The 26,961-nt window shown below is 43.3% G+C and overlaps 1 protein-coding gene across 3 annotated transcripts in view; it reads left to right on the top strand.

Moving 5' to 3' along the window:
* RGL1 (ral guanine nucleotide dissociation stimulator like 1) overlaps positions 1 to 26,961 on the top strand; it is a 257,870-nt gene that overhangs the window by 207,920 nt on the left and 22,989 nt on the right. For all 3 annotated transcript variants that reach the window (XM_043567990.1, XM_043567992.1, XM_043567991.1), the window contains 9 exons: positions 2,193 to 2,377; positions 5,804 to 5,928; positions 7,332 to 7,547; positions 11,287 to 11,390; positions 15,071 to 15,155; positions 20,286 to 20,375; positions 22,759 to 22,845; positions 24,406 to 24,438; positions 26,674 to 26,795. In XM_043567990.1, the coding sequence (XP_043423925.1) occupies positions 2,193 to 2,377; positions 5,804 to 5,928; positions 7,332 to 7,547; positions 11,287 to 11,390; positions 15,071 to 15,155; positions 20,286 to 20,375; positions 22,759 to 22,845; positions 24,406 to 24,438; positions 26,674 to 26,795 (1,047 nt within the window). The remainder of the gene's footprint in view (positions 1 to 2,192; positions 2,378 to 5,803; positions 5,929 to 7,331; positions 7,548 to 11,286; positions 11,391 to 15,070; positions 15,156 to 20,285; positions 20,376 to 22,758; positions 22,846 to 24,405; positions 24,439 to 26,673; positions 26,796 to 26,961) is intronic.

The following is a 26,961-nucleotide window of genomic DNA, read 5'->3' as shown; positions in this document are numbered from 1 at the left end:
GTGTTCTTTTTCATTTTTATTGGTTGATGTGAATTCTCGTCCCTCCATGTCTGTTTTTTCTATCAGTGTCATTGGAAGAGTATTCTCTCACCGAAATATTAAATATTAAATGAGTAGTTATATTAATTAGATCAATTCATGCTTCTTTTGAGAATTACAAAACTATATGTAGGACTCAACGTGATGAAAGCAAATGTCAGGTTGTCCTATGTTCCAGCCTGTTCCCCCACCAGTGTGCCTACCCCAGTTCTGGGCTCAACGCTTGTCAGGGAAGAAGAGAAATTATTCATAGAAAACATCTTGTTCCTTATAAAAAGGAAGTGTTAGAATGCTACTTCATCATTTTCTTCTTCAGTTCATCATATGGTTTTGTGTGTGTGTGTGTGTGTGTGTGTGTGTGTGTGAAGAAAGGAGAAATAATGCAGTATGTGGGCTCTTAAAAGTAGAAGTCCATCAATTTTGGGGGGGCGTGAGTGTTTCAACATATGAATGGGGGGACACAAGCATTCATACATAACACGTGATTTTGCAGGTAAACTGAGGATTGAAGGCCCACTGAGGAGACTCCATTAATTTCATTTTGCTTATGTTTTCATTAAATCCCAGGTCCCATATTAATTTCCTCGAATCTTTTGGGAGGGAGTGAAACTTTTGTTTGGCTTTTTATTTAATCTGGACTAAAGATTTAGAGAATATTTTAATTATTTCTGTGGTTTTATGTTACCTATTTCCAACATACGCATGTGAATATTATAGTTCCAAAGGCCCTCGTGTCCTTGTTAGTAAAGCAATGATATACACAGCAGTGAAACCAATTAGTAAATTTATTTTTCTTCTGTTTGCACTTCACCTCCAAAGGGTAAGCATTGAATTGACTTTGGTCGTACGTATGCCTGTATTGTAGTCCGGCTTCATCGTAGGAATTTGGGATGTGTGGAATTTAGGCACACCTGTCAAAGCCCAGCCTGCAGGTTCACTACCATCCATGTAGTCTCTTTACAGCTTGTTAACTAAGTGAACAATTTGTTTGAAGGATACTTAGATGATAATTTAAAGAGGAGCTAAGCCTTTTTTTTTTTAGTCAGCTGAAGAATTTTGGTCAGTTGTGTCGTTAGCTAAAATGAAGTATCACATCACTGTCACTAAAACATGGATTGATTAATTTATAGCCCCTGTCATCTCCAGCCATCATGAATGCATCCAGCCCAGCACGTCCTCTTTGAACACGAAGCGCAAAATGATAGCACTCAAAACTTTTTATCCTTTTCGCCAGTCAGCTGTTTGTCTTTTCCAGTGGATGTGGGGCTGCCCCTAACCTAAGACAGCACACGCGTGTTCTTAGTACCATGGTGGGGGTGGGGGAGGGGGTGTGCACACATCACGGCCCTGTCTCTTTTTGTGTCCTGACCCTTGTCTTGCCTAAGATATTCTCTGCTGAGCCATCAGAGGAAATCGCCTTCACAGTGGCTTTGCTTCTCAAGGTTTTGTCCCTTACCTTTCAAAGACCTACCTCTCTATTAGGTACTCTTTCTCCTACATATTCTTCTCTTATAATTTGAAAAGCAAAAGGATAATTGGGGGGGGCACATTTTTGGGGTACTTATGCTGAAACCCTGGTAATCTTTGTAAAATTAAATTAATGCTGTTATCTTTTCCAAACCTAGGCACTTCCTGTCATTAGACGGATTTCAGGCCTACTGTCAGTTATTTCCTAAAATGTTAGTACAGTTGATTTTGTGGTTTCTGATATGAGTGAATCCAGAACTGGAAACACATAATCTCCTTGTGCACAGATTGCTTTGAAGTTGCTTCAGGACTCACTAAATCTCCTTCTGCGTGTCTTCCCCCTCCCCCCCCCCCCCCCCCGCCCCCATATGAGTTTTTCCAAAGTTTTTGGTCCTTTCTTTTTTTGGAACTTAATCAGTCTTTCCCCAGCTCTACAACCACCACTTAAAATAATAAGATAAATAATATTTATTTATTATAAAATAATAAGATAAATAAGATAAAATAATAATAATAGCTTGTCTTCAAGTGCTTTAACTTCATTGACATTGCCAGGAACTTTTGGGTGAAATCTCTGTTGACTCCCGGTTTTGTGAGGTATCTCTGGGTGAGGCCATGGTATCCAGGTCTCGTTTGGAGTCCCCACTTCCAGTTGGGTGCAGTGACTCTCCATTTCTCTTTCTCAGTGCAATCGCCTCGATCCTGAGGGCCTGGCTTGACCAGTGTGCAGAGGACTTCCGAGAACCCCCTCACTTCCCTTGCTTACAGAAACTGCTGGATTATCTCAAACGGATGATGCCAGGCTCCGATCCGGAGAGAAGAGCGCAAAATCTTCTGGAGCAGTTTCACAAGCAAGAAGTGGAAACTGACAGTGAGTACTGACTTGATTCCAGGGAACAAGTTAGATTCTGATTCTGCAGTCCCCTTGTTGAAGAAATGTTCTCGCTGTGCTTGATGAATGACCTTGGTTGGTCTCACAGAGACAAGCTGCTGGGGGGATTGGTGGTGGGTAAAAATTCTAAAGTTTATCTCAGTGCTAATTACAGAGCCTAAGAGTTTTAGAGCCAAGAAGGAGATTTTTAAGACCACCTGGTGTGGCATGCTCATTATAGATAAACTGGCCCTGAGAAGTGCATTTCCTCGGGTTTCTTCTACTACCATAAAGAGGATGGTCCTCTTGATGGTCCTTTACCTTCTCTTGTCAACATGTCCCATGCTGAACTTGAATTTGCTTTTTATGATCTGCCTCGTGGCTCCTCTTTCTATCTAATGGAGGAAACCCATCACAACCACCACTATTCAGCGGGAGGGGATTTAAATGCAGTTGTGCTCCAGCCCTCACGAAAGTTCGAAAAGCCCTGAAAAAGTGTTTCTCTGTCAGCTAGAAAACATCACTGTCATTGAGCTTCTCGGATGGCCTCATCAAAGGAAGTTTCTGTGGCTGTTTTTTCCTATTGGAGGAATTGACTGCCTGTTTTCAAGGACAAAGGAAGGGCCACCGCTGCAGGTCGTGGGCAGCTTGGAAATATCAGGCTTTGAAGAAAGTCAGAAAGAGGTTAGGACAGGCTTTCAGTGTGACGATTTATCCCCCCACTGGCCTGCCGGGTGATGGTTGCCATGGCGGCTGACCCACTTGGAGCTTTTGACAGGCATTTCCCTGAAGTGACGCCCGATTTCCTCAGTGAGGGAAAGGAAACGGTTCCTCATCACCGATAAGGGAAGCTGCCTGAGTGCCAAAGAAAATAACCTTAAATTCCAAACGGTACCTGTTGAATGTTTTATGTAGGGGGATCAGAGCGGTGGGTGCCGGCAGGGGGGCGGTACAATCGCATCATTAGAAGCTGACTGCCAAGTACCCGTATCTAAGATGACTTCATCTGCCAGGAATGTTTGAATACCAGGGGCACTCCTCCAGCTGCCGGACCTCAACTCCCTTCAGGCCTCCCCGCCTGTCTTTGAGCCAGAGTGGAAAATGCTATGTTAGAGCCCAGCTCTCTCCCCACTGGGGCTGCCCCTGGCTCCGGGCCTAATTGGGGAACCGGTGGGACCAGTCGTTCATTGTTTCCGACCCAGGACTGGAAGGCAGAACTCATTTGGCAGGCTGAGGCAGGGGAGAGGGAGACTGGCAGGCTGAGGCAGGGGAGAGGGAGACTGCCTGACTTTGGAAAGGCTTTTATGCGATGCTCGAAAATGAATTTTTTTGGAGTTTGGAAAATTTTAATCAAGAAAGCTCCAAACTCTCTGTTTATTAAGCACAGCAGTCATCACGGAAAAGGAGTTTTAGGAGCTTGGTTCTCATGGGCTTATTTTGCCCAATTTCATGCTGGCAAAAGCAAAAGTTTTCCTACATTGTTTTTTAAAAGTAAAATTTTGCTTCAAGTTTTTACTTACTTACCTCTGGAAGAGAGTCAAAAGCGGAAACAGTGAAGGCATGGCCTAGGCCCCAGAGAGAAAGGACTACGTAATCTTCTCACACAGCAACATCCAAGGCACATAGAGGTTGCTGTGAGTGTTTGTTGAATGAATGAGGGGGTCTGACCTTACCACACATCCTCTTGGGCTGGCGTGGGTCAGCCTCTGCACGGCAGAGTGATTGGGATAGATTTATAGAGTAGCTAGCAAAAGGGATGAGAGGCCCATTCTGAACCTTTGCGATTTCAATTGTTTTATTCCTTTGCTGAATTGGAGAGTGCCAGAGTTTTGTGGAGGCAGAGTGGTGAAATCATAGGGTTTTAGGTTTTGCTTTTTTTTTTTTTTTTAAAGCTCATGCCTGTTTGTGTTCCAGCCTTTGGAGGCAGGCACGCATCCCCTCCTACTTCTAACCCAGCCCCGTTCACATGAGTCCTTTCAGCTCCAGGGGGAGGAGTCCATCCTTAAACCACATACCTCTCAGCAGAGTCATCAAGTACTCATGTGGTACTGTGACAGGGGGAGTGATGTGGGGTCCACTCTCAGCACCCCTCTCCCCTGGAAAACTAAGGAAAGGCCATCTCAACTTGATCCGAGATGCATAAAAGTCTTATTCTACAAAGGAAAAGAGAAAAAGCTTAAAATGTAAACATTCTGGGGGAGTAGTAACACACTGATTTAAATTTCTGCTAACATAGAACTGAATGCAGCTAGCTTTTTTTGTTTTTGTTTTTGTTTTGTTGAGAACAGATTTAACAGGAGAGCAAGGAGTGTGAAGGGTGGAGGTGTGGGGGATGAGGTTGGAAAACAACCTAGGACAGGTTCTGGGGAGTGGGGGCTGGGGTTCAAATGAAACTTCATCCAATTCCACACTCTTTCAAAATGGAGCCTGGAGTTCTGATCCCATGGGCTGAGTCCTTCAGCTTCTGATTTGGGATCCAAGCAGTTATTATAGTGATTTCCATACCCCCTCACTTCTTCAGTCTATGCTCTGTGTAATTTACTAATTGATAATCTTGTCTAAAATAAAGCTCAGGTGAATTTAGTTTCAGGTTCTTCTGCTTCATACATAACTTTAGGTGGAAGCTGAAAGTTGCTCCAAACATCTTGAGAATTCTAAGGACTTTCTTAGAATTCTGAGGATTTCATCAGCATTTCTTTTTTTTTTTTTTTTAAGTTTTTTTTTTTCCAACGTTTTTTATTTATTTTTGGGACAGAGAGAGACAAAGCATGAACGGGGGAGGGGCAGAGAGAGAGGGAGACACAGAATTGGAAACAGGCTCCAGGCTCCGAGCCATCAGCCCAGAGCCTGACACGGGGCTCAAACTCACGGACCGCGAGATCGTGACCTGGCTGAAGTCGGATGCTTAACCGACTGCGCCACCCAGAGGCCCCTTCATCAGCATTTCTGACACCATATGTCCCATTCTCCTACCTGATGCCTGGCCTGCTTTCATGCCCACTCCTTCCAGGCTTCTGGTTATAAATGGCCAGTGATTAAGAATTGCATAGTTGGGGCTTAAGAAGCAGTTTGATTGGTCCTTAAGCTGAGCAGAGGGTATGAGGGAGCCAAGATGAGGGAAACCCCCAGAATGTAGCCCAACTTTGCTTCTCTAGACTTTGCTTGACCTGGCTGTGTCCCTGGCCTAGCTATCAGTGGTTTAACAAAGGGGTAACATGAGGCCTCTGAACTTAATAAAGAATCTAAGAACAGATTAAGAAGACCTCCATTTCACTCAGATTAATTGTGCTTACTACTTTCTCCCTGTGGGTTTTCCGAAGGATTAGCCCTCTTCTTTCTTAATGAAAGAAGTTCAGTTTGACTCTACTAACAAGGTCATAAACAGTGGCACCAGGTGACTGACTTTTTTTTTCCATCTGTGAACAGATGGGTTTCCCAACACCATCTTCTTCAGCCTGGAAGAGGAAGAGGAACCGGAAGGTGGAGGGCCCGCAGAATTCACGTGCTTCCCAGAAGACCTTGTGGCAGAGCAGCTGACCTACATGGACGCCGTAGGTCTTCTCTTTGTGCTTCCGATGTGCTGCTACTTAAAATGTGGGGAGTGACAGTACTGGTGGGCTGGGGAGGGCAGTGGGGTAATGTGATTTAAGTCTTTTCGAATCCCCAGGAGAGGCTATGCCTGTAAATGCGGAGTGAAGATGGGACTTGAATCAATCATCTGAATAATTCAGGCTTAAGCTCTTCTTGCAAAGCCGGGTGAAGGTGCTTTTTACTTGGCACTTGATACATGGAAGTAAGAATTCTAACTCTCAGGAAACAAAATCGTCTTGTTCCTTGGGTATTCTCTCCCTCTAGACTCATAAATATTTCAAGATCTGAACTGTTTATTTGGAGGATTGTGAAGCGGTCAAAGTATAAATTAGGATAAAATAAGTTCACTGAATCCAAATGTGACTGTATCTGGCAGTTCATTTCCATGTGTGTCTCCTGTACTTTCCCGAAGTTTGTTAGCCGTGCATATTTGATCTCATCAGTCACATGTCCTAGCTCAGTGTCAGCTGGTAAATAGACTATTATAAATTATCGTGACGGTTTAAACTCTCGTACACTTACTACTTTGAAGAAAGCAGCAAGTAAAGTGACAGAGTTTCCATCTAGTGAGCATGCAAATAAAGTATCAGAAGCAAATCAGATAGTCTACGTAAAGTAAATCCCTGTGTTCTCTCTTTTATATAAACCCTTATGTGTCTTGCCTTGAATTGCCCTACAGATGAGAATCCCGTTTAGTTGACTAATTTGGCTTTGTTTTTGTTCCACAGTTGATAGCGTAAAAAAAAGACCGGAAACTTCATTGGTTATGACTTTTAGGCAAAGACCTGGAAACCAGGCTTTATGTTCCTCTGTCTTTATTTTACTGTGTGACGTTGAATAGTTTTTCCTTTTATATGCTTACTTTCTTTATTTAAAACACCATGTGAAATAGTGACATTGATGACAGCATCGCATGCACTGTACTTTGGATCACTTGTCAGGTGGTCACTGGGCATCCCTATGCATTATACACAATTCACGATCGTGACCACCTAGAACGTACCGTGTATATGATTTTGAGGTCAAAACCACCTCAACCACTTTTTTTGATTAGTAGTATAGATTTTTACCTATCCTTCAAGACAGGAAAGTCAAAATGTTGTCGGTCCCTTGAATTTTCTTTTGGCCGTCGTGTTCTGTTTGTTCAGTCGAGCAGATTGAGAAAGAACATGTGGGCTTTTCTGACCAGTTAACATATTAATTATTTACTTTTGTCCATTGAAATAGACACCACGAGGCAAGTCAAGTAGAAAAGGGTTGTTTGTCCATTTACAAAATACCAATTCACAGATGACCCAGACTATGTGCTTTCCCATATGAAGTGTCTGTGTTGTCCTTAAACTCAGCTTCTCTTCTGTTCCAGCAACTATTCAAGAAAGTAGTGCCTCACCACTGCCTGGGCTGCATTTGGTCTCAGAGGGATAAGAAGGAAAACAAACATTTGGCTCCTACCATCCGTGCTACCATCTCTCAGTTTAACACCCTCACCAAATGTGTTGTCAGCACCATCCTGGGGGGCAGAGAACTCAAAACTCAACAGAGAGCCAAAGTCATCGAGAAGTGGATTAACATTGCTCATGTAATCATCTTTTTAAAAATATTCTTTGTATTTAGTAGATACTGGAGACGATTCCTTCTCTCCGTTTAAATGGGTCTATCCATTTGGCTGAAAGGCAATCAAACAACATATGTGAGGACCCCCTGGGTTTTTGTTGCTGTTATTCTTCTTCCAAAGTAAGAAAAAATGGTCTTTCTTAAATAGGAGCTTATTTTTCCTCTTTATTTTTAAAAAATTCTTTAAATATTTATTTATATTTGAGAGGCAGCGTGCGAGGGGGGAGGGGCAGAGAGAGAGGAGACGCAGAATCTGAAGCAGGCTCCTATGCGGGGCTCGAACCCACGAACCGTGAGATCATGACCTGAGCCGAAGCCGGACACTTAACCCACTAAGCCACCCAGGTGCTCCTATTTTTCCTCTTTAAAGAAAATCAGTCCCTTGCTCACTTCTTTCAGCTCATGGGCCTGCACACTGCTGCATCTCCAGGGTGACATATGCCTGCTTTTCCCCTTATAGTCACCAACTGAGTGTCAGTTCTGCCCCGTGTTCAGTAAATACAACTTGATGGTCTAAGTGCCAAACTGACTACTCTTCACCGCAGAATGATCACCTACCTAGGCACCCTTCCAGCACCCGGAAGCATTATGTCTTCTGCAGACTTGAAGAGCCAGTACCTTCTCAGAATCCTGAATCTCTTTCCTGAAGGACTGAGGTGCCCAGATTTCACATTAATCTGGGGCTTTTCTGAGGACCTTCTATCTGAAGGTAGAAGGGCAGAGTTTATTCCTAGGTCTGAATTACATTCTGCTGAGTGTCAGTCTGGGCTCTGGGTCAGCTGCTTACATACTGCATGACTTTCGCTTATCAGTATCTTCATGACTGTGGAAACGTGAACAGTATTCAGTCAGTTGGTCACCAGACATTTCATGCGCTCCTAAATGCACATAAGCTACAATATTATGTAATTTGGGGACATTGTGAGGATAGGCACAATTAATGTAATCTTACAGGAGCCTGTAGTCACACAAGGAAGCCAAGATACTCTGAGATATACTGGGATGATCTCAGCTGAGGCAGAAGAGGAGAGGGGCCCTCCGAGATAAGCTGCAGTGGAGGAGGGAGAAACCACTTCTGGGGGGATTGAGGAGGGCTTCATGGATAGGATGACTTTTGGACTTAGCTTTAATACTAGATAGAATTTTTGGTATTTGAAGATTGAGTTAGATTTTTTTTTTCCTAGACAGAAGAAATTACATCAGCAAAAGCTATGTAATTAACAACAACTTTGAAAAATAATTATTATGTAAATATCTTATTAGTCCATGTTCTGGGTTATGTGAGTCAACCCTCAACCAAAACCCATTTCGCTTTCTATCCTAATATACTTTTTTCATTAAGCCCTCCTGTTTAGGGCATAATGCTTACATTTTCACACCCACACTCTGTCTCTCTCTCTCTCTCTCTCTGTATTTTACATTCTCTTTGTTGTCTTTGGTCAAAGAGCAGGGCCATAATTGTGCTAGAGGATTTGCCTTATTTTGAATTTTTAGGTGCTCGGTTGCCACAGACTTTTTCTTATATGAAAAAAGTAAGAGAACAGTGTCTTACAACTTAGATTTCTCCTATTCTGAATTGAGCTAATTTCTCAAGAGCTATAAAAAGAATTTCTGATAGAGTGGAATAAAGCATGGAATTTCTGCCTCCTCAGAATGAGAAGAAAAAAATTTTGTTTTGGCCATAAATGCCATATCTTTTAATCCATTCAACTACTTAGAAAGTCTATAGCAAGAATATAGCATCTGTGTGTATCACAGTGTGGCTCAAACAATGACTTTTGGTCCAAATTAAATACAAATTGTGCACATATGTGTTAATAAGAAATGCAAGTTGAACAATTTGAGGTATATTCCAAATCCCATAGCACATATTTAAAAGCCAGGGGTCTTTGTTCTTGGTGGTGTAGTTTCCTAATATTGAGCACGTTGTGTCCCTTGAAATTGTGTGGAGTAATTTAATAAAATAATGAAACTCATAGGTGGTTTCCTGCCAAGATTTATTTTACTTTTCTTGCATTAATCATACTCAGTTTCTATCGAGAGGATATTTGAAAAAACGATAATAATTTACACACAGAAAATATTTGTGACCTGATGTGATTATATTTTCTTGGGCTGGCCTTGCTGCTGTGTTTTCTTTTTACTTTTGCACCACGTCTCCTGGAAGATACCTCCCTTTCTAGAAACAGGGCCAAATGTCTTTTGTACTCCTTTAAAACCCTTAGCTTAAGCCTCTTTCTGAATAATGTGTTCCATATGTTTATTACAATTTGCATGAAATATCTGTGCCTGAGTTCCTTTATTTATTGCAAGTTTCTTGATTTTTGGAGCATGACTTTTGGATTCTGAACCTTTGTTGAACCATGCTCTCATGGGTTTGGGTTTCCAGACTGACTGTAATTCAGAGTGCTCTCTCTCTCTCTCTCTCTCTCTCTTTCTCTTTCGCTTTCTTTCTTTTCAAATAAGGGGAAGGCATTGAGACATTTAAAAAGAGTGGGCATGACTTTTGTAAAATACTTTGGCCTATACTCTAAGGAAATAATGTTTGGAGGTTTGTTTGTTGGGCATAGTTTTAAGTAGCCGGATTTTGACAAGCTAAGTTAGAGAATGCTGTTTTTCCTTCCTATTCGGGATTAGCATTACATCATGAATTGACCTTCTAAGCAATGTGCAGTTCTGCCCAACCATTTTGGAATTTCTTGCTTCAGATGTTCTGCACAAGCCAACCCCGTGCCCACATGGTGTACTCAATTGTAAACAGTGGATAGACTACACTCCCAAATGCCTGCATATGAAACATCTCCTTTGACATAAGACATAATCCACTCTCCCCATGGTGCCAAGAATGGGACTCTTTCCCTCCCTCACTGTTTTGCTGTCCCCGCCATTCATGCGGCAGGACTTTGACTCCAGGGTCACTGGCTGCCGAGGCTATCCACTCGGTGCGGTAGCTTAAGTTTCAGGATCAGAGAGCCTTTCTCTTTACCCAGAAAACGACATCCAGACTATTTCCTGTCCTCCTTGATTTTGTTCTAAAATGCTGCCAAAATGGATTTCATTTTAAAAGCTCCGGCTTATTTTGGAAACAGCAAAGTACCAAGGTGTTTCTGAATGTTTATGACTGTGGCACAAGCCAATTTGAAACGAAATGCGTGTGTATAAAAATATTCCCTCTTGGCTAAGAGCATGAAAGCCAAAGTTCAACTTGTGGTGAATGTTTATTGCCAAGTTATATACACCTCTCTGGGCAAGGGTTGGTCATGAGATGTTCGATACCATCTGACCTCCCGGTGGCCGCTGCCCGGCTCACACTGTGGGTCTAAAGGATATAGTGACCTTTCATGTGTGTTTTTGGGGCATCTGTGTGCTTTCAGCAGAAGAAAGTTTGCTTTCCCTAGCATAGCCTTGCAGACTCACCTCCGTTCGTGTTTTTACGAGGAAAGCTGGAAACCATAAAACTATAACAACAACGCAAAAAATATATTAAAGGGAGAAAAACAAGCATACAGTGCCAAAACCTATAAAGTGTTTCGGTGACTGGGGTGGGAGTAAGGAGCTGCTTTTTGATGTTGAGTATTTATACAGCTGCCTATTTAGTGGTAAGAATTCATAGCAGCTGTGATACCTCTAAAACAGGAAACCACCAACTCGCAGTATTATTGATATTTAAAATGCCTTTTATGTTTTAATCACCCTCCATACAGGAATGTAGAATCCTGAAGAATTTTTCTTCCTTGAGGGCCATCATTTCGGCACTGCAGTCCAATTCCATCTATAGGTTAAAAAAGACCTGGGCCGTCGTCCCAAAGTAAGTTCCCAAGTGTCCACTCTGCTTTCTTTGGCTGGGGTGACTTAGTCACTGTATAAATGGTATGGGTCCTTGCCTTCAAAGCCCATATTCTGTAACTAGAGAAACGTATTTGAAAGCCTCTGTGTGTCCCAGGCAGGGTGCACTTGACACGTAATCATTAATGAGTTTTTAGGCAGAGAAGTCAGACTCATCTGCGAAGTGCACCAACATCAAGAGTATTGGCTTTGGGATGATTTGAAGGATGTGCTTGTCATCTAGAGTCTGAGGGGGAAGGGTGTGGAGTGATGAAGTTACAGCAGTGCAGCCATTCCTTCTGGTTATTTCTCAGCCACGCTCCAAAGCCCTAGGCTGTTCCAAGATGTGAGGGAGCATGTGTGTAGATAGGATGCTAGCTCTTGCTGTTTAGCAAGAGTCTACTTACTTAACTTCTGTTTCAGCATGTTAAACGCTATCTTTTTTGTTTTTTGTTTTTAATTTTTTTTAACGTTTATTTATTTTTGAGACAGGGAGAGACAGCATGAACAGGGGAGGGTCAGAGAGAGAGGGAGACACAGAATCTGAACCAGGCTCCAGGCTCTGAGCTGTCAGCACAGAGCCCGACGCGGGGCTCGAACTCAAGGACCACGAGATCATGACCTGAGCCGAAGTCGGATGCTTAACCGACTGAGCCACCCAGGCGCCCCGAGTTAAACGCTATCTTAGTGATATTAAAAATCCCTAAATGGGGGCGCCTGGGTGGCGCAGTCGGTTAAGCGTCCGACTTCAGCCAGGTCACGATCTCGCGGTCCGTGAGTTCGAGCCCCGCGTCGGGCTCTGGGCTGGTGGCTCAGAGCCTGGAGCTGTTTCCGATTCTGTGTCTCCCTCTCTCTCTGCCCCTCCCCCGTTCATGCTCTGTCTCTCTCTGTCCCAAAAATAAATAAACCTTGAAAAAAAAAATTAAAAAAAAAAAAAAATCCCTAAATGTTCCTGCCTAGGGACCTGACTAACATTATTAACTGGCCACGTTTTATATTGTTTTTCTTCATATTTCTTGGTGTAACCTTTGGGACAATGAACGCTATAATGTCCTTATTGTTTTGCCATCTTCATTCCCCTATTTCCAGAGCTTCCCCTGGAGACCAGAGAACTTTTTGCAAAGGAGGGAAAGGTGAAGGAGGAGGCAGCTCCAGTTCCCTATCCACACAGCCTTAGAAGCTGGGGAATATGTCATGGCTACAAATGAGGCCAATTACATTCAACAGGTCTACCTAGGTTTGAACTAATCAAGAAGGCAGGCATATCAGGAAAGAATGTGTAAACTGTTTACAGTCTATACTGTATGTAGTATGGTCGGTTGCAGCCAAGAGAGGGGCCAGCTGGTTTCCCAGGCAGGCCTGCCCCTGTGGAATTGGTGGGTTTGGTGCTTAAGAGTGGAAAGTCTAGGTACTCGGTTTCATGAGTTCACTCAGAGCTGATTAAGCCCTAAGGGACTGACACTATCCAAACTTGCAAGAAACCCAGATAGGTAAACCAGAATTTCATAAATTTTTGCTGAAAAATGAGTGCATACCAGTGGGCTCATATTCTCAGAGGAGAGTCTACTTGGGGAAAGTCAAATTACTTACGAAATAAATCTTTGATGAGCCAGCAGAAAAAATTGAAGTGGGTGGTTGTAATGCCTGGTGTTACAGAGCCGTAGAAGCCACAGCCACTTGGAGACTCCAGAGCTCCTTCTCTGTTTATAATACTGTTATCTACCAGAAGAAAACCTGGCAGATAGGCTTTTCAAAGTCCAATGCAATGTTTTTGATTACCACTTATTTCTTGGTTCTTTCTCTTCTTCATTACTTCGAATAGTCAAGCTGACTCTGTAGGTGAAAGATTAGTTAATTGGTTTTTTTTTTGCATATAAATCTTATGAAAGATATGGGCATTATAAAGGCATTAGATGACAGGCGTTCGTAAAATACAATGGGAAAATCAGATGCATGCAGAGTCCTCATGTTCAATAGCCTCAGAGCCCTCTCCTTGCCCTCATCACCGTTCCCTTACTGTGATGTCAAAAACAAAACCAAAGGGACGGTCAGGTGCTAAAATACCACCTGTGCCTGGTTGCAGTCTTCTGTGATTGCAGTGAAAGGTGATCCTATCTTTCTTTGGTAGTTGATAAACAGCACGCTGTGGAAAGTCACTTAGCCAAAAGTTCCTGCACAGCAAATTTGAGGCTAAAACACAAATGAAAAAGTTAGTGGAGCTGGAGCTTAATCTCTTGGTTACCATATGAGAAGGTTCATTCTTTCAGTTAGCTTTGTAAACTATTTCACCACAAAACAAACCTCAAAGCCACATTCTGGCTTGGTTGGGTGGGTGTCTGGTTTGTTTCTTGGTTGGTTCATGTTTTAGTGGGGATGCTACAGAAGTGTCACAGTTTCTAGAGAAGACACTTTCATACCAGCTTTCCATGTCTTTCATTGCTAAATTCAAGGGACAGGGTTAAGATACCTTATTTGGTTATCACTTTCCCTATAATCCTTTATGCTAATAACTTTCAGTGGACAGAAAAGACGTCTGTTTATTTCTGTTTATGTAGGCCCACATTTGATTAAGTTCTTAATTATTTTTTCCAAAATGTAAATAGCTTTACTGGTTTTCTTTATTATATCAGTGATATTACACTCATTGTAAAACAAATAAGTTAATGGTGGCTTTCTCATGATAATGAAATGCTACATATAGAGTGATATTGCCCCGTTAATTCTTTGCCTTCAGAACCCTCCACTTACTAACCCTGGAGGGGTGCAGAGTAAAGCATGAGGCCCGTGGACATGTAGTAGACTGGCAGAGGCAGAGTAGACACTTTGCATATGTGATCCTGCTGACTTCACAGCAGTCTTTCAGAGGGATTCCTAGAATTTTCATTGTATAGGTAAGAAAGTGGAAGCCTAAACAAGTTAAGCAAATTGCCCACAATCACTTGGGAAGTGAGTGGCAGAGCGGGGATCTGAACCCACTCCCCTGACCACAGCCTGTTCTGCTTCCATCTGTTATGACTCTGAGATGAGAGCACCAGGCTGTGATTCAGGAAATTTAGTCTCAACACTTAGCAATGGCAACGTGGACAAGTCCCTGACCTTGGCCAACATGATTTCTCAGGTCCTGCGGGGCTCTGTGTGTATTCTGAGATAAAATTTTTTTAAAAAATTGTTTTTTAAGTTCATTTATTTACTTTGAAAGGCGAGAGAATTGGAGGGAGAGAATCCCAAGCAGGCTCCTTGCTGTCAGCACAGAGTGCAGTGCGGGGCTCGAGCTCACCAACCTTGAAATCATGACCTGAGCTGAAATCAAGAGCCAGATACTTAACTGACTGAGCCACCCAGGTGCCCGAGATTTTTTTTTTAAGAACATGTCCCAGTGGAACAACTTGATACCCCAATTTAACGATCCTTTTTTATGATTATAATGTACATGGTTAGAAAAATCCGTTTCTTCACATAGGTGACCATGTCTACCTTAAAAAAAAAAAAAAAAAACACCCTGCATGAACAAAGCCATTGGCTTCATCTGCGCTCACAACCCTCACTGATCCTGAGATCAGTGTGATCCCTCTGGAGCCATAGGTAACTGAGAACAGCAGGGCCCAAGGTGTGGGACTTTCACTGACTCTTTATTTGTGAATATTTTCTTAACCCCTCTCACAGGGACCGAATGCTGATGTTTGAAGAGCTTTCAGATATCTTCTCTGACCATAATAACCATTTGACCAGCCGGGAACTCCTAATGAAGGTGGGTCTCTAGGTGGGGGTGCTGGGTCACATTGTCTCCAGCTCTGGAATCCCTTCAAGGCGGGAGTGGCTTGAGGGCTCCTTACATTCCTACAGTCCCAGGAGAAAGCCTGAAGGGACTAGAAGGCAGAAATTTTGTGGGGTTTTTTTTGTGCCCAATCTAAGGAGCTTGGGGCTGAGAAAACTGAAAGTCCAGTCCTTGGCTTCCCGGTTACACAACCAGATTTCTGTTGTGTATCTGTTCGAGCTGCTCTGCAGATAGGTGGGTGAGAGGCCCTGGAGTATCCCTTCTCGGCAAAACATCTTCTAGAATGACAGAGACCAAGCCTGCAATTCCACATCCTTTATCTGGACTAAATTGCACAGTCTGTCAGCAGTATTTATTGAATGCCAAGTGAGTGCTGACTTCTGAACTACAGGCAGGTAAAAGTGTAGCTTGGTTTATTTTATTTCTCCAGACATTTGTTGAGTGTCCAATATTCATAAAACATTGGAGCAGCCTCTAGGAATATGAAGGTGACCAACACAGACCCTGTTTTCAAGAATTCATCCTCTGGGTGGTGGATGTTGGCACTAAACAAGAACAGTCAAGTAAAGGTACAAATAACAGGTTGTGAAGGATCATCAGAAGGGAACATAGGCCAGATCCTATCTTCACAGCCTTTCTAGAAATTTACTGTGGATAAAAATCTACAGTAGATTGTATCATCCTTGTTTTGCAGATAGCCAAGACTCAGAGAGGTAAATAATACCTCTTAAATCACACACCTGGTAGGTGGTGGAGCTAGAATGTGAACCCTGCCTAGTGAGACTCTAAAACCTGTGTTTTTATCACTTAGTCATAAAACTGTAAATTCCTACCACTTAGGAGTAGGGGATAGGGTAGATCAGAGAAAACTTCACAGAGAAGATAAATTAGTCATTGAACAACTGTTAGTTGAACATTCATTATATCCTAGGCATCACATTGAAGGCAGTCTCTGATCTTAAAGAGATTACAGTCTCATGGTGGAGGCAGAGAAGTAGACAATTATAAAATCATATAACATGCATTACCATAGGGGGAAGCTGTGAACTGGGCGATTAGAGGATATGATCCTTGTCCTTGGTCTCTTTTTCTGTAAGTTGGAGACAATAAGAGTATTTAGTCCACTGACATCATAGAATTGTTTTGAAGATTCACTAAGAGAAAATATTTGAAAGCACTATGCAAATGTGTTTTTAGTATTTGGCATGCTCTGTGCGCAATATGAAGCCAAAGTATGCCTAACAAATGAACGCGAATGAAGTACATGCTACATGTGCAAGCTTAGAGCAGACACGTGGAGTAGGGATGCAAGTCTAGCGGAGGTGGGGTTGCCGAGAAGAGGCATCCAGTTGATGACTGTTAACATTAGTCATTCCTATAAGGGCGTCTGTTATGGTCTTCCTGACTGTTGTCCTTCTAAGTGCTACTCCTCCGTCAGGTCTCACTGTGGACTCTGCTGGGTACTCAGACTGTCTCCCTGCCAGTCTGAAAGCCTCTTGCAGGCAGGGACTGGGTTTGTTTTTTCACTGTTACATCCCTAATGCCTAACACAGCGACTGGCATGCCGCAAGTGTTCGGAAACTACATTCACCTGCATGAATTGGTGGGCCTTATGAGTCACATGACTTTAAGAACCCGCCCACTCTTAGCCCTTCTTGGAGTAGGTGATATGAGCAAGGCAGTTTCTGCTGATGCTGACTCTGGATTTGGCCTACCTAACTGCACACTAAACAGTGCTTGCTGAGATCGTGTTACTCCCTGCTTCACATCCCCCTGGATTTGCAGACTTTAGATGGAAAGTCATCTGGCTGGAAGGAGATGGCTTAGTGGTCTCCCTGTCAGTAATACACAGCTAGACTAACTGGAGCCACATATTCAAATCCCAATAGCTCTGAGTCATCCTTCCAATGTAGATAAATTGAACGCTGTGCAGCTGATTGCCTAGTGGCAGTCTTCTGGCTGAAACCTTAGAAGCAAAGCTATGTGTAGACATTAAAGGTCCTGTAAACTTTTCTTAAATGTAGAACTTTACCCTAGTGCTCTTAGTTAAATTTCTTATACATGGCTCAGATCCCAAGGAAATGAAAAACTTGGCTATGAATTCATGTGGTCTGTGCATTATCATTAACGATAGTGTAATGTTCTGGCCAGGCCATATGTGTATGTAGGTCCTTTTCCAGTCACCTTTGTTGATCATTCTTCATATGAAGTCTATAATTCTGAGTGTTAATTCTCAGCACAGTTGTTAAAAAAAAAATGAAATCAAGGTACTTGGGTTCTCAAAAGAACCACTGAGAAAAACTGCTGGCCTCTGTTTCTAATACGATTTACAGTTGGGTAATCTTAGTCTTAAAGACCTGTCTTCTCTTCTGCTTCTGGGTGGACGTCATGGTCCACCCCTGTGCTGTTATGGCTGAGGTATCATAATAATTAGCAAAAAGCTAAGGTTTTCATTGTAATTGTTGGAAAAAAGTGTTTTTATTTTTCTCAAAGATCATCTTTTTTTTAAAGTTTATTTATTTGTTTATTTTAAGAGAGAGAGTGTGAACAGGGAAGAGGCAGAGAGGGTGGGCGGAGAGAGAATCCCAAGCAGGCCCTGCACTGTCAGCACAGAACCGGATGTGTGGCTCGATGCGGGGCTTGAACTCAAGAACCGTGAGATCGTGACCTGAACCGAAATCAAGAGTTGGATGCTTAATTGACTGAGTCACCCAGGCACCCCTCAAAAATTACCTTAAACCTGTTACCACCTTATGATTTCTGGAACTTCGATAACTCTGAGCAGATAAATTGTAGAGTCCGTGAATTTTAAAGCAGTAGGAAAGCAGAATGCCACCAAATCATCCTGGATCTTGGGAATCTTGGTGAGAACTCTCCCTGGTTGAACTGATATAAACAACCGCGACAAAGGCCTAGGAATTTGGCTGTGGTAGAGATGGATATGCAGTGAAGTTCCAAAACATACTGAAGTCAGGGTTGGAGCAGAGGCTGTTAGGACTGTGAAGGCCCTTTCAGATAGTTACCATTAATTTCTGGGCTACCACGTAAGCAATGCTGATTGAGAAGAATCCAGTGCCTGTGGAACAGCCTGGTAGAAGAGACCCCTCTGAGGCCCAGGAACAGGATGGCTGAGGGCAGCCGATCTCTGTCAAAGATAGAGGTAGAGAGAAGGTGGGACTCAGGTGAGAAATTTTCACTAGAGAGGGAGGGGAAGGGGAAAGAGAGAGAGGTGGAGGAGGACAGATACCAAACAGAGGGGGAGGGAATGTAAGAAGGAAGAAGGAGGTTGATGGAGAAAGAAAGATCTGGAATTCATCCCAACATGGGCAGTCATTAAGGGTAGCATTTCCAAAGACGTGAATGTAGTGCAAAACAAGAAGGTGACTTTGGCAGAACGAGGAGGCACTAAGAGCCTGAGCATGGCCGGCAGAGGAGCCTAAGGAGCCGGAGTGAGGCCATCAGCAAACCTGTGAAAAGTTCCAGGGAATTTCAAGGGATTGGTGGTGTAAGAGCTGCGGAGCGAAGGATTTGGGGCAAAGAAGGAGAAAACTGACACCGTTTGAGGTGCAAGTAGTAGGTGTTCAATTGGCGCCTCATCTGGGAGAGCTGGCACCAGTCGGTCTCTTGAGTTACTCAGCCGGGAGTGGAATCTCACTGTCTAGAAACGCGAGGTCATGAAATGAGCAAGCCTGTTGGCTTGCTCCCAGAAAGGAGCGCTGTCCTGAGCGCTCTTCCCTTCTCTCTCTGCTATTCTGTGGCTCTCAGGAGCCTTTTAACCTGTCAGAAATCCTTCTTAAGAGTTTTAGATGTATCTTCAATAATTTCTGCACACAATTGACAAACTGGAAGGGAACCAGAGGGACTCACACAGGAAAGGGACACTTAACCTTCAAGTCAGACAGAAATGATTTCTCACTCCAAGCAAATTCTTCAGAAGACGGGAGGGCTCATCACCACCTAGCATGGGAAATGGCACATTTTAGGCCGCTTTCATTCATTCCCCAGGATAAAACTCTTAAGTAGGCGTTCGTTAAATGATACCGCTCCTCATTATTATTTGTAATAGGGAGAACTGCAATAGATCATGAGTCACTGCAGGTTCTGGACCCAGGTTAAGGCAGGTGAATGATAGAGGCCACTGGTGCCTCGCTGACATCGGAGAGGCCAAGTCACTACAAAAGATGCTTTTGCAGCATGTGGCAGGGAAAGGTCACATGCCGTGGTGATATTATAAACCCCAGGAAGACTGACCGAGGAAAAGCTACTGTAGAGCTTATGCCCAACTGAATTGTGAAATTTGCCCCCCATTCATACAGTTCCTGGAAAATAAGAACTTAACAAGACCTTGAAACCACAAAACCAAAACACTGTGTTCAGTCAGCAAACTGGAGTTTAGTCACTATTGTGGAAGAGTTTGTTGTAACAACAGACAGGAGGAGACAAAGAGTAGCCGTCCGCCCTCAGGCGCCAGGAGGAAGGATTGACTTGTAAGAGTTCCAAACCTGAGGAGCAACTTGCGAGGATGGATTGGCCGAGAAAAATGGGGGAAAAATGTGTGAAGGTCTGGCTTTCATAGATTAGTGCCGCACCATGATACTGGACTTCCTCAGAAAACTTCCGGCACAAAAGTTGCCTTTAGCTCAGAAATACCACAGAAATCATCCCTTTTCTTTCACAGAATGCTGGCACATGTATTTCAGGCCCAGATCAAGAAATCACAAAATGTACTGAGGAAGCGATCTTCATTTCCAGGACATGTGATTACTCTGAGTGAAATTCAGGATATATAAAAATGGTCTCCCGTTTTGGAAATTGCCTGCCTTCTATTGACCATTGATGTTATCCCCGAAGTCAGGGTTCTTCTTACAAAGCAGGGGGAAAACAGGATAATCGGAGGCCAGCAGACCTTACTGCAATCAGACCACTTGCAGCAAGCCAGCCAAACATTTCTATAAATTCAGCCCAGAGCCTGCTGGAGGCCTCTTCATTTTGCGTGGCACCGGGTGGTTGTGCAGAGGTTCTGTACCGGAAGCTAGAGGCCCCTGTGTTTCTTCCTAGTGGCCTTCTCCATCACTCTCCTCTGTGTGTGCTTCTGTGTCGTAGGAAGGAACCTCAAAATTTGCAAACCTGGACAGCAGTGTGAAAGAAAACCAGAAGCGGACTCAGAGGAGGCTTCAGCTCCAGAAGGACATGGTACGTATGGCCCCCGGTCTCCCCCGAGGGTCCATCAGAAGGCAGCCTTATGTGGGCGGTGGGGCTCCTGCCTGGCACCCCGTCTACAGGATGCCCCCGCTTTCAAGAACGGTCTCCATCCTCTACTTCGTGTATTCTCAGCAACCCTGGGAGGTCTGTAGCAGAGACATTGTCACTCCCGCTCCCATCTGACCCAGTGGCAAATAAACACTGAGAGTCACAAATCTGAGCGTTCTCTGGAGCGTTTGTTCTTCTAGAGGTAAGGCAGAGTCTGCCACGGGTAGGCTCCCTTCCCTCTTGCTGGCTTCCTCCATCCACTTCTGCACTTGGAAGCTGCTGCTACCTTGGCGTTGGGACCTCCTGGGCTTCAGTTCCCCAACAGGAATGCCTCCTCTCGTCAACTTTGGACACACGGTGACCCAGGACCTGAGGAAAGTGTCTTCTCCCAGGAGGACTTGGTCCACATACTGGCAGATCTTTTCGTTTGTTCGAAACCCTCTCCATATTCCACTTTCCATACTAATCCCAAGGACTAACAGACCTTTTTGTTTTCCCTAGTTTTTCAGTACTGAAAGGAATACCATACCTTCCTCCTTAAGACTGAGAGATAGTTGCCATCTTTAGCCTTATTTTAAAAACTCTTCTTTTAGCATGGAAGGGGGAAAACCAGAGAGAGGAGATGAAAGACTGACAACCTTTCTCCTCTTCGGAAGGTTGGACATAAATCAGAAACGTTGAGTTTGAATGATAGGACTCTTCTGTAACATAAAGCCGGTAAAACATTTCACAGCATTTCAGACTTTTTTTTTGGTTGTCCAAAGATAAGTTAAAAATAGCTATTAAAAAAATTATTTTAGTTCAGGCTGAGACCTTGTGCTCATAACAGGGAAGGACAAAACTGCCTCTGACAATGAGTCCTCAAGGTGAACCTCTGCCGGAAGTTCTGGCCAAGAACTCCTACTTAGAGTTTTATCCTTCTGTGAACACTCTGGAACATACTTGTATGATCTCCTAGCCAGCCTCACATGGAGCAGCCTGGTCTTGCCCTGGCTGAGACATTGTTTTCTTCCAGAACTTCCATATGTGCCTGAATGATGTGAGGAGAAGGCGTCCCTGCAAGCCCCTTTTTATTTTCTCTTCAGAATGGTTAGTGCCTCAGTGGCCTTAGGGAGAATCGACATGATAGCAAAGGAAATTTGGTGACATCAATACTGTGCACACCTGCAGTCACAGTGATTCTACCTTCATTTCCAAGGGACAATTTTTTTTTAGTGAACTTTTCATTATGGAGTTTACAGAAAAGTTCCAGATAATACATAGAGTTTCTGTGAAGCCCTCACTCCGTTTCCCCGAGTGTTAACACCCTCTCTCACTGTGGCACATCTGTCGACACTAAGGCACTAACACCTGCATGCTACTGTGAACTAAAATCCAGACTCTGTTCGGACTTCACCACTTTTGCATTAGTATGCTCTTTCTGCTCCGGGAGCCTGGCCAGGGAACCACACCGCGTTTAGCGGTCCTGTCTCCCCAGTCTGCTCTGCTCTGTGATAGTTTCTCGTGACCTTGACAGTCTTAGGGAATACTGTCTTGTTATCCTTAGGATGGCCCACGGTAAGAGTGTGTCTGTGCTGTTTTCTAGTGAGTATGCTGAGGTTATGGGTTTGGGCGAGGACTATCACAGAGGTAAAGTGCCATTCTCATCACATCCTATCAAGGAATGTGTGACGTGTGGTGTCGTGGGTGATGTTCGCCTTAGTCACTTGGTTAAAGTAGTATTTTGCCAGATTTTCCACTTTGAAGTTATTAGTTTTCCCTGTGCCACCTCTGTACTTTGGAAGTGAGCCACAAAGTCTAGCCCAAGAGATCATTTTAATAGTGACACCCCACCGTCTTGTGGCATCCAGTCTCCTTCAGTGTATGGCGTTCCACTCCTACCGATGGTGAGGCCATTCCAAACCACCAGGAGTATCCACACACTCTGAAAGAGAAAAGGCATCCCTTGAATAGCGTGCACACAATATGAATCCTTCCGTGAACACCCTCGAACGTACTTGTATGATCTCCTGGCTGTAAGGCTTGTTTTCATAACTTTGAAAGTTAGAGATTGGGTGATAGAATGCCTGTCTTTTTTAGAAGTTTTAAAAACTTCATTCACAGAGGTTAGCCCTAATGGCCCCAAGTCAGGTCTTGAATGGACTGTAACTTTTCTCCAGATGTTGTCAAAGCCCACCTGGCCATTCAGAGACTGCCGCTTTCATCTGTGAATGGTCACTTGCCCCATTTGGCCAACAATAGGCTCATTCGCTTCCACGCGGAGGCTGTCGAAACCCTTCAACTTTTCAGTCACGACAAAGACCATTTTGCTGTGCTTGCTCTTCAGGGCGTGATGCAGGGAACTGTGCCCTACCTGGGCACCTTCCTGACCGACCTCACCATGCTTGACACTGCTCTTCAGGACTACATTGAGGTGAGTCGTGTGCACCTGGTGACTCGGATACCCAAGAGAGAAATTCACTTAATTGGTGTCTGTTGAGGGCCCATTATGTATCTGGCACTGTGTTCAGTGCCACGAGGAATACAAAGAAGAGTAAGTGGCCCACAGTTCAGTGGGAGCTCTACATCGAAGCAGGCAGTGACTGTGGAAGTAGTAAGATTTCCAACAGAAATGCAGTGAGAGAAGAAAGCAGGGCCACCGTCAGTTCCACACGCGGGGGTGACAGCAAGGCCTCATGAAGCAGCGGGTGTGAGAAAGACCTTATGTTGAGTAGGACTTTGGCACGTGGGCCTGAAGGGTGATCTGTCTTTATATTCCACTTGGTGGGGTAGGGAGGCAGTCAGATGCCCCGAGGCGCTCTTGTACTGTCTCCTGCATGCGTGCATGCATTCTCTCTCTCTCTCTCTCTCTCTCTCTCTCTCTCTCTCTCTCTCAGTGGGAAGAGAAGTGAAATTTAAGCCACTTGTTAGTAGCTGTAATAAAATACTAAGTGGAGAAGAAATTTGACATTTGAAATGAGATTTAAGGATTGCTCGTGTATCTAAGTTTACCTCCCCTCCCTGGTTATCTCATGAGATAAGCCTGCTTTTACTCCATCAGAATTAGCAGGCGGGGCAGTTGTTTTGCACAAACCTACTTCTGAGTTCCTTGTGCTGTTGTGGGCATGTGCATTCATTTTGCATTTCCTGAGCTCTATCTCTTCCCGTCCTCTGCCTCGGCTTATCTCAGGAAACACTCATTCGCATTGGGGAATTTTGGGGGAGTGACCAGTGATCTAGAAGTTAAATTCAGCCTACTGAGAACAGGAGCCGCAGGATGAAGAATTGAAACTTAAGTTTTTTGTGAGGCTGTGTGGAAAGGACTTCCCTTTTGATAAACCATTGACAATTTGGTTTCCAGTATGAGTCAATGACCGTCTGTTTTTGTTGCTTTGGGTCAAGAAATAAAGCGTAATGGAACATGTACTCAAGCTTTTGCCCTTACTGGCTCTACAAATATATTTGGATTCTGAATTGTAACTTCCTTATCATTACTACTTTAGCTAATTTCAGACTTTTTCTTTTTAATTTATATTACATATATATATATATATATATATATATATATATATATATATATATATTTAGAGAGAGAGTACATGTGTGGGCAGGGGAGAGGGGCAGAGAGAGAGAGAAAATTTTAAGCAGGCTCCATGCTCAGCATCGAACTGGACGTGGGGCTTGATCCCATGACCCTGGGATCATGACCTGATCCTACTAAATCAAGAGTCAGAAGCTCAGCCACTCAGGCATCCCAGTATCAGACATTTTATAAGAAGGCTGTCTGCCTATCCTGTCCTATTATAATTAAAAGAATGTTTTTCTTGAAGCAAATGCTGCTTCTCTTCCTACATAGGAGCTAAAATTGTAGTGTCATTAATAATTGTGACTTTATTATCCCTGTGATATATTTTAATGAGACATGGGACAATGTAGGGCTGTGTTTCCGAGTAGCTTGGTTTGTCACTTTTTTTTTAAATTTAATTTCTTTCAGGGTGGGCTGATAAACTTTGAGAAAAGGAGAAGGGTAAGTAGAGGTCTTGGCTGTAGTTTTCCATTTTACTTCATCTGGGCATTAAAAAAAAAAGAAGAGGAGACTTAAGTTTTCAATTAGCATCTATCAAGCATTCATCATATACCATTGTGACTTGTGCCTTCCTATGTATTATTCACCCAGAGTGCTGTGAAGTAGGTTTTATCTTCCTCAACTTGACCAAGGGTCTCCTGGTAGTGGACCCAGGACACAAACCCTGTCCTGCTGCTCCAGAACCCACATTTCTTTCCTTACCACCCCCTGCCCCACCCATCTCATTGTTTCTAATTAGCTTGGGCAACAACAGGTTCACCCTGTGAAGGAGAAGGGCCTTCATAAGAGTAAATGACATAGAAGAGTTAATAAAGATGGTGAACTCTTGGTCTGAGGGAGGAAAGGAGAGGATCTTCACTGTTACATGCGGATGGTTATTCTTTTCCTTTCTTGTCAACACGAGAAGGGGGTGTTCAACGTCAACTTGAATGTTTCTGTGGATAGAATAGTGGACAGTTTTGCACTGCTCTGAAAAAGATAAAACAGAGCTTTGAAAATTTACTATGGTTTTAGAGTTAAAGTAGTATGTTTGAAGAGATATGTAAATCATTCAAAGGAGAATGAGCAAAATAATGCCTTCACCGCCCCCCACCCCCGCCCAGCACTCCTTGTTCTTTACTTATTCATTCATTCATTCATTCATTCCACAAATATTGCTGGCATACTTAACATGGGTGGACCACTCTGATAGGTTTGGGGATTGCAGAAGAGAAAACCCGGAGCCCCCTGCCCTCATAAAGTTCACAATCCAGGAGGAAGGTAGACAGTAAGGAAGTTATAATACAGCAGATAAGGGCTTGTGAGAAGTAGAGGGTATCACAGGAACATGTAGGAGGGGCATCTGTCCCCAACTTGTGGAGCCAGAGAAACTTCCAGGAGGAAATAACATTGAGTTAAAATCAAAACTTCAGGAGCCAACCAGGCTGAGCTCACTGGTAACAAGATACGCTAACATGGACAACTTTAAGTCTCCTGTCCCTGGCAGAGTAGAGCATGATGATAAATATTCCTTAAGGATATGGAGACCAAGAGCTGAAGTCATTGGATGGGAAGTTGATGCCCACAGAATCTGCTCATTGAATTTCTTCTGTCATGTCCTGGAATGATAAAACAAATTTACTTACTGCCCTCCAGAGTTACCCATCTTTGTCCTTGAACTTGGGAATAACCTTGGATGGTACTCTCTTTCCTTTTAAGACTAGCATGTTAAACCTTTGGAAAATTTGAGTATTAAAGCTAAAGCTTATACCCTTTGTTGACTTAAAAAAAAATCTTTATTGAAACATCGAAAGAGGTATAAATAATACTGGACATAATTATATACTTGCTTCTCTTCTGAGCTTTAAAAGATTTAGTTAAAGGATTTACTGGAGTAGTAAAAACCCAAGGATTTGGGAAATCCAAACATTCGAGTTTATGAGGCCCTAGACTGTTTAGCTTTTCAGCTCTACCCAAACTTATTTACTGAGGGGTAAGGGTTGAAGAAGATGGGGAAGGGGAACCTAGGAGCCTCCTGACATTAAGTTCATTTTTGCCTTTATCTTTTAGGGCATAGTCATGGAAATTTGAAATGTACTTTGAAAGTACACAACTTTAAAAAATAGCTTTTCTATCCCTAGAATGAAAACATAAAAGAGAAAAAGGAAGCCACTGTGGCTTTAGGTAATAACTAGTTTGGGTTGCTCTGCTAGCTTGTTTTATTCATATAAATTGCTTTTTCAAGGAGAAGGGAGGATTGACAAATAAACATACAAAGACTTCAGGGATTTAGAGTTAAAATTAACAATTCTTTTTTAATTTTTTTATGTTTATTTTTTAGAGAGATAGACAAGAGTGTGAATGGTGGAGGGGCAGAGAGAGAGAGGGAGACACAGAACCTGAAGCAGGCTCCAGGCTCTGAGCTGTCAGTACAGAGCCCGTTGCGGGGCTCGAAGCCACAAACTGTGAGGTCATGAACTGAGCTGAATAAAGTCAGATGCTCAACCAGCTGAGCCACCCAGGCGCCCTTAAAATTCACAATTCTTTTATTTCTAAGAAAGGCAGTACTTGAGAGTTCTCCTCGATGTTTTTCTCCATTGTTTATCCTAATGTGGTGTGTTTTCATGTTGGAAAGATGTATACACTATTTGGTTGGCCTTTTTATTTACTTTCTTTTTGGTGTTCTGTCTGCTGTAGGAATTCGAAGTGATTGCCCAAATAAAACTCTTACAGTCTGCCTGCAACAGCTATTGTATGACCCCAGACCAAAAGTTCATCCAGTGGTTTCAGAGACAGCAGCTTCTAACAGAGGAGGAAAGGTAGGTACATGTATTGCCTGTCAGGATAGAGCTAAGGCGTTGGCGAGAGGAATACTACATCCGGTTCCTCGCTTGCCCCTTTATTCAGCAACTATTTATTGACCAGCTACCAGATTCTAGATCCTCCGTCTCCGAAGGGTAATGGTATAGCAGGAAAAGCTGAACT

Source organism: Prionailurus bengalensis, chromosome E4 (assembly GCF_016509475.1).
Source record: "Prionailurus bengalensis isolate Pbe53 chromosome E4, Fcat_Pben_1.1_paternal_pri, whole genome shotgun sequence".
In the NCBI taxonomy this organism is placed as follows: domain Eukaryota; kingdom Metazoa; phylum Chordata; class Mammalia; order Carnivora; family Felidae; genus Prionailurus; species Prionailurus bengalensis.
The sequence above is the reverse complement of the archived record's forward strand: the minus strand, read 5'-3'. Positions and strand labels throughout refer to the sequence as shown.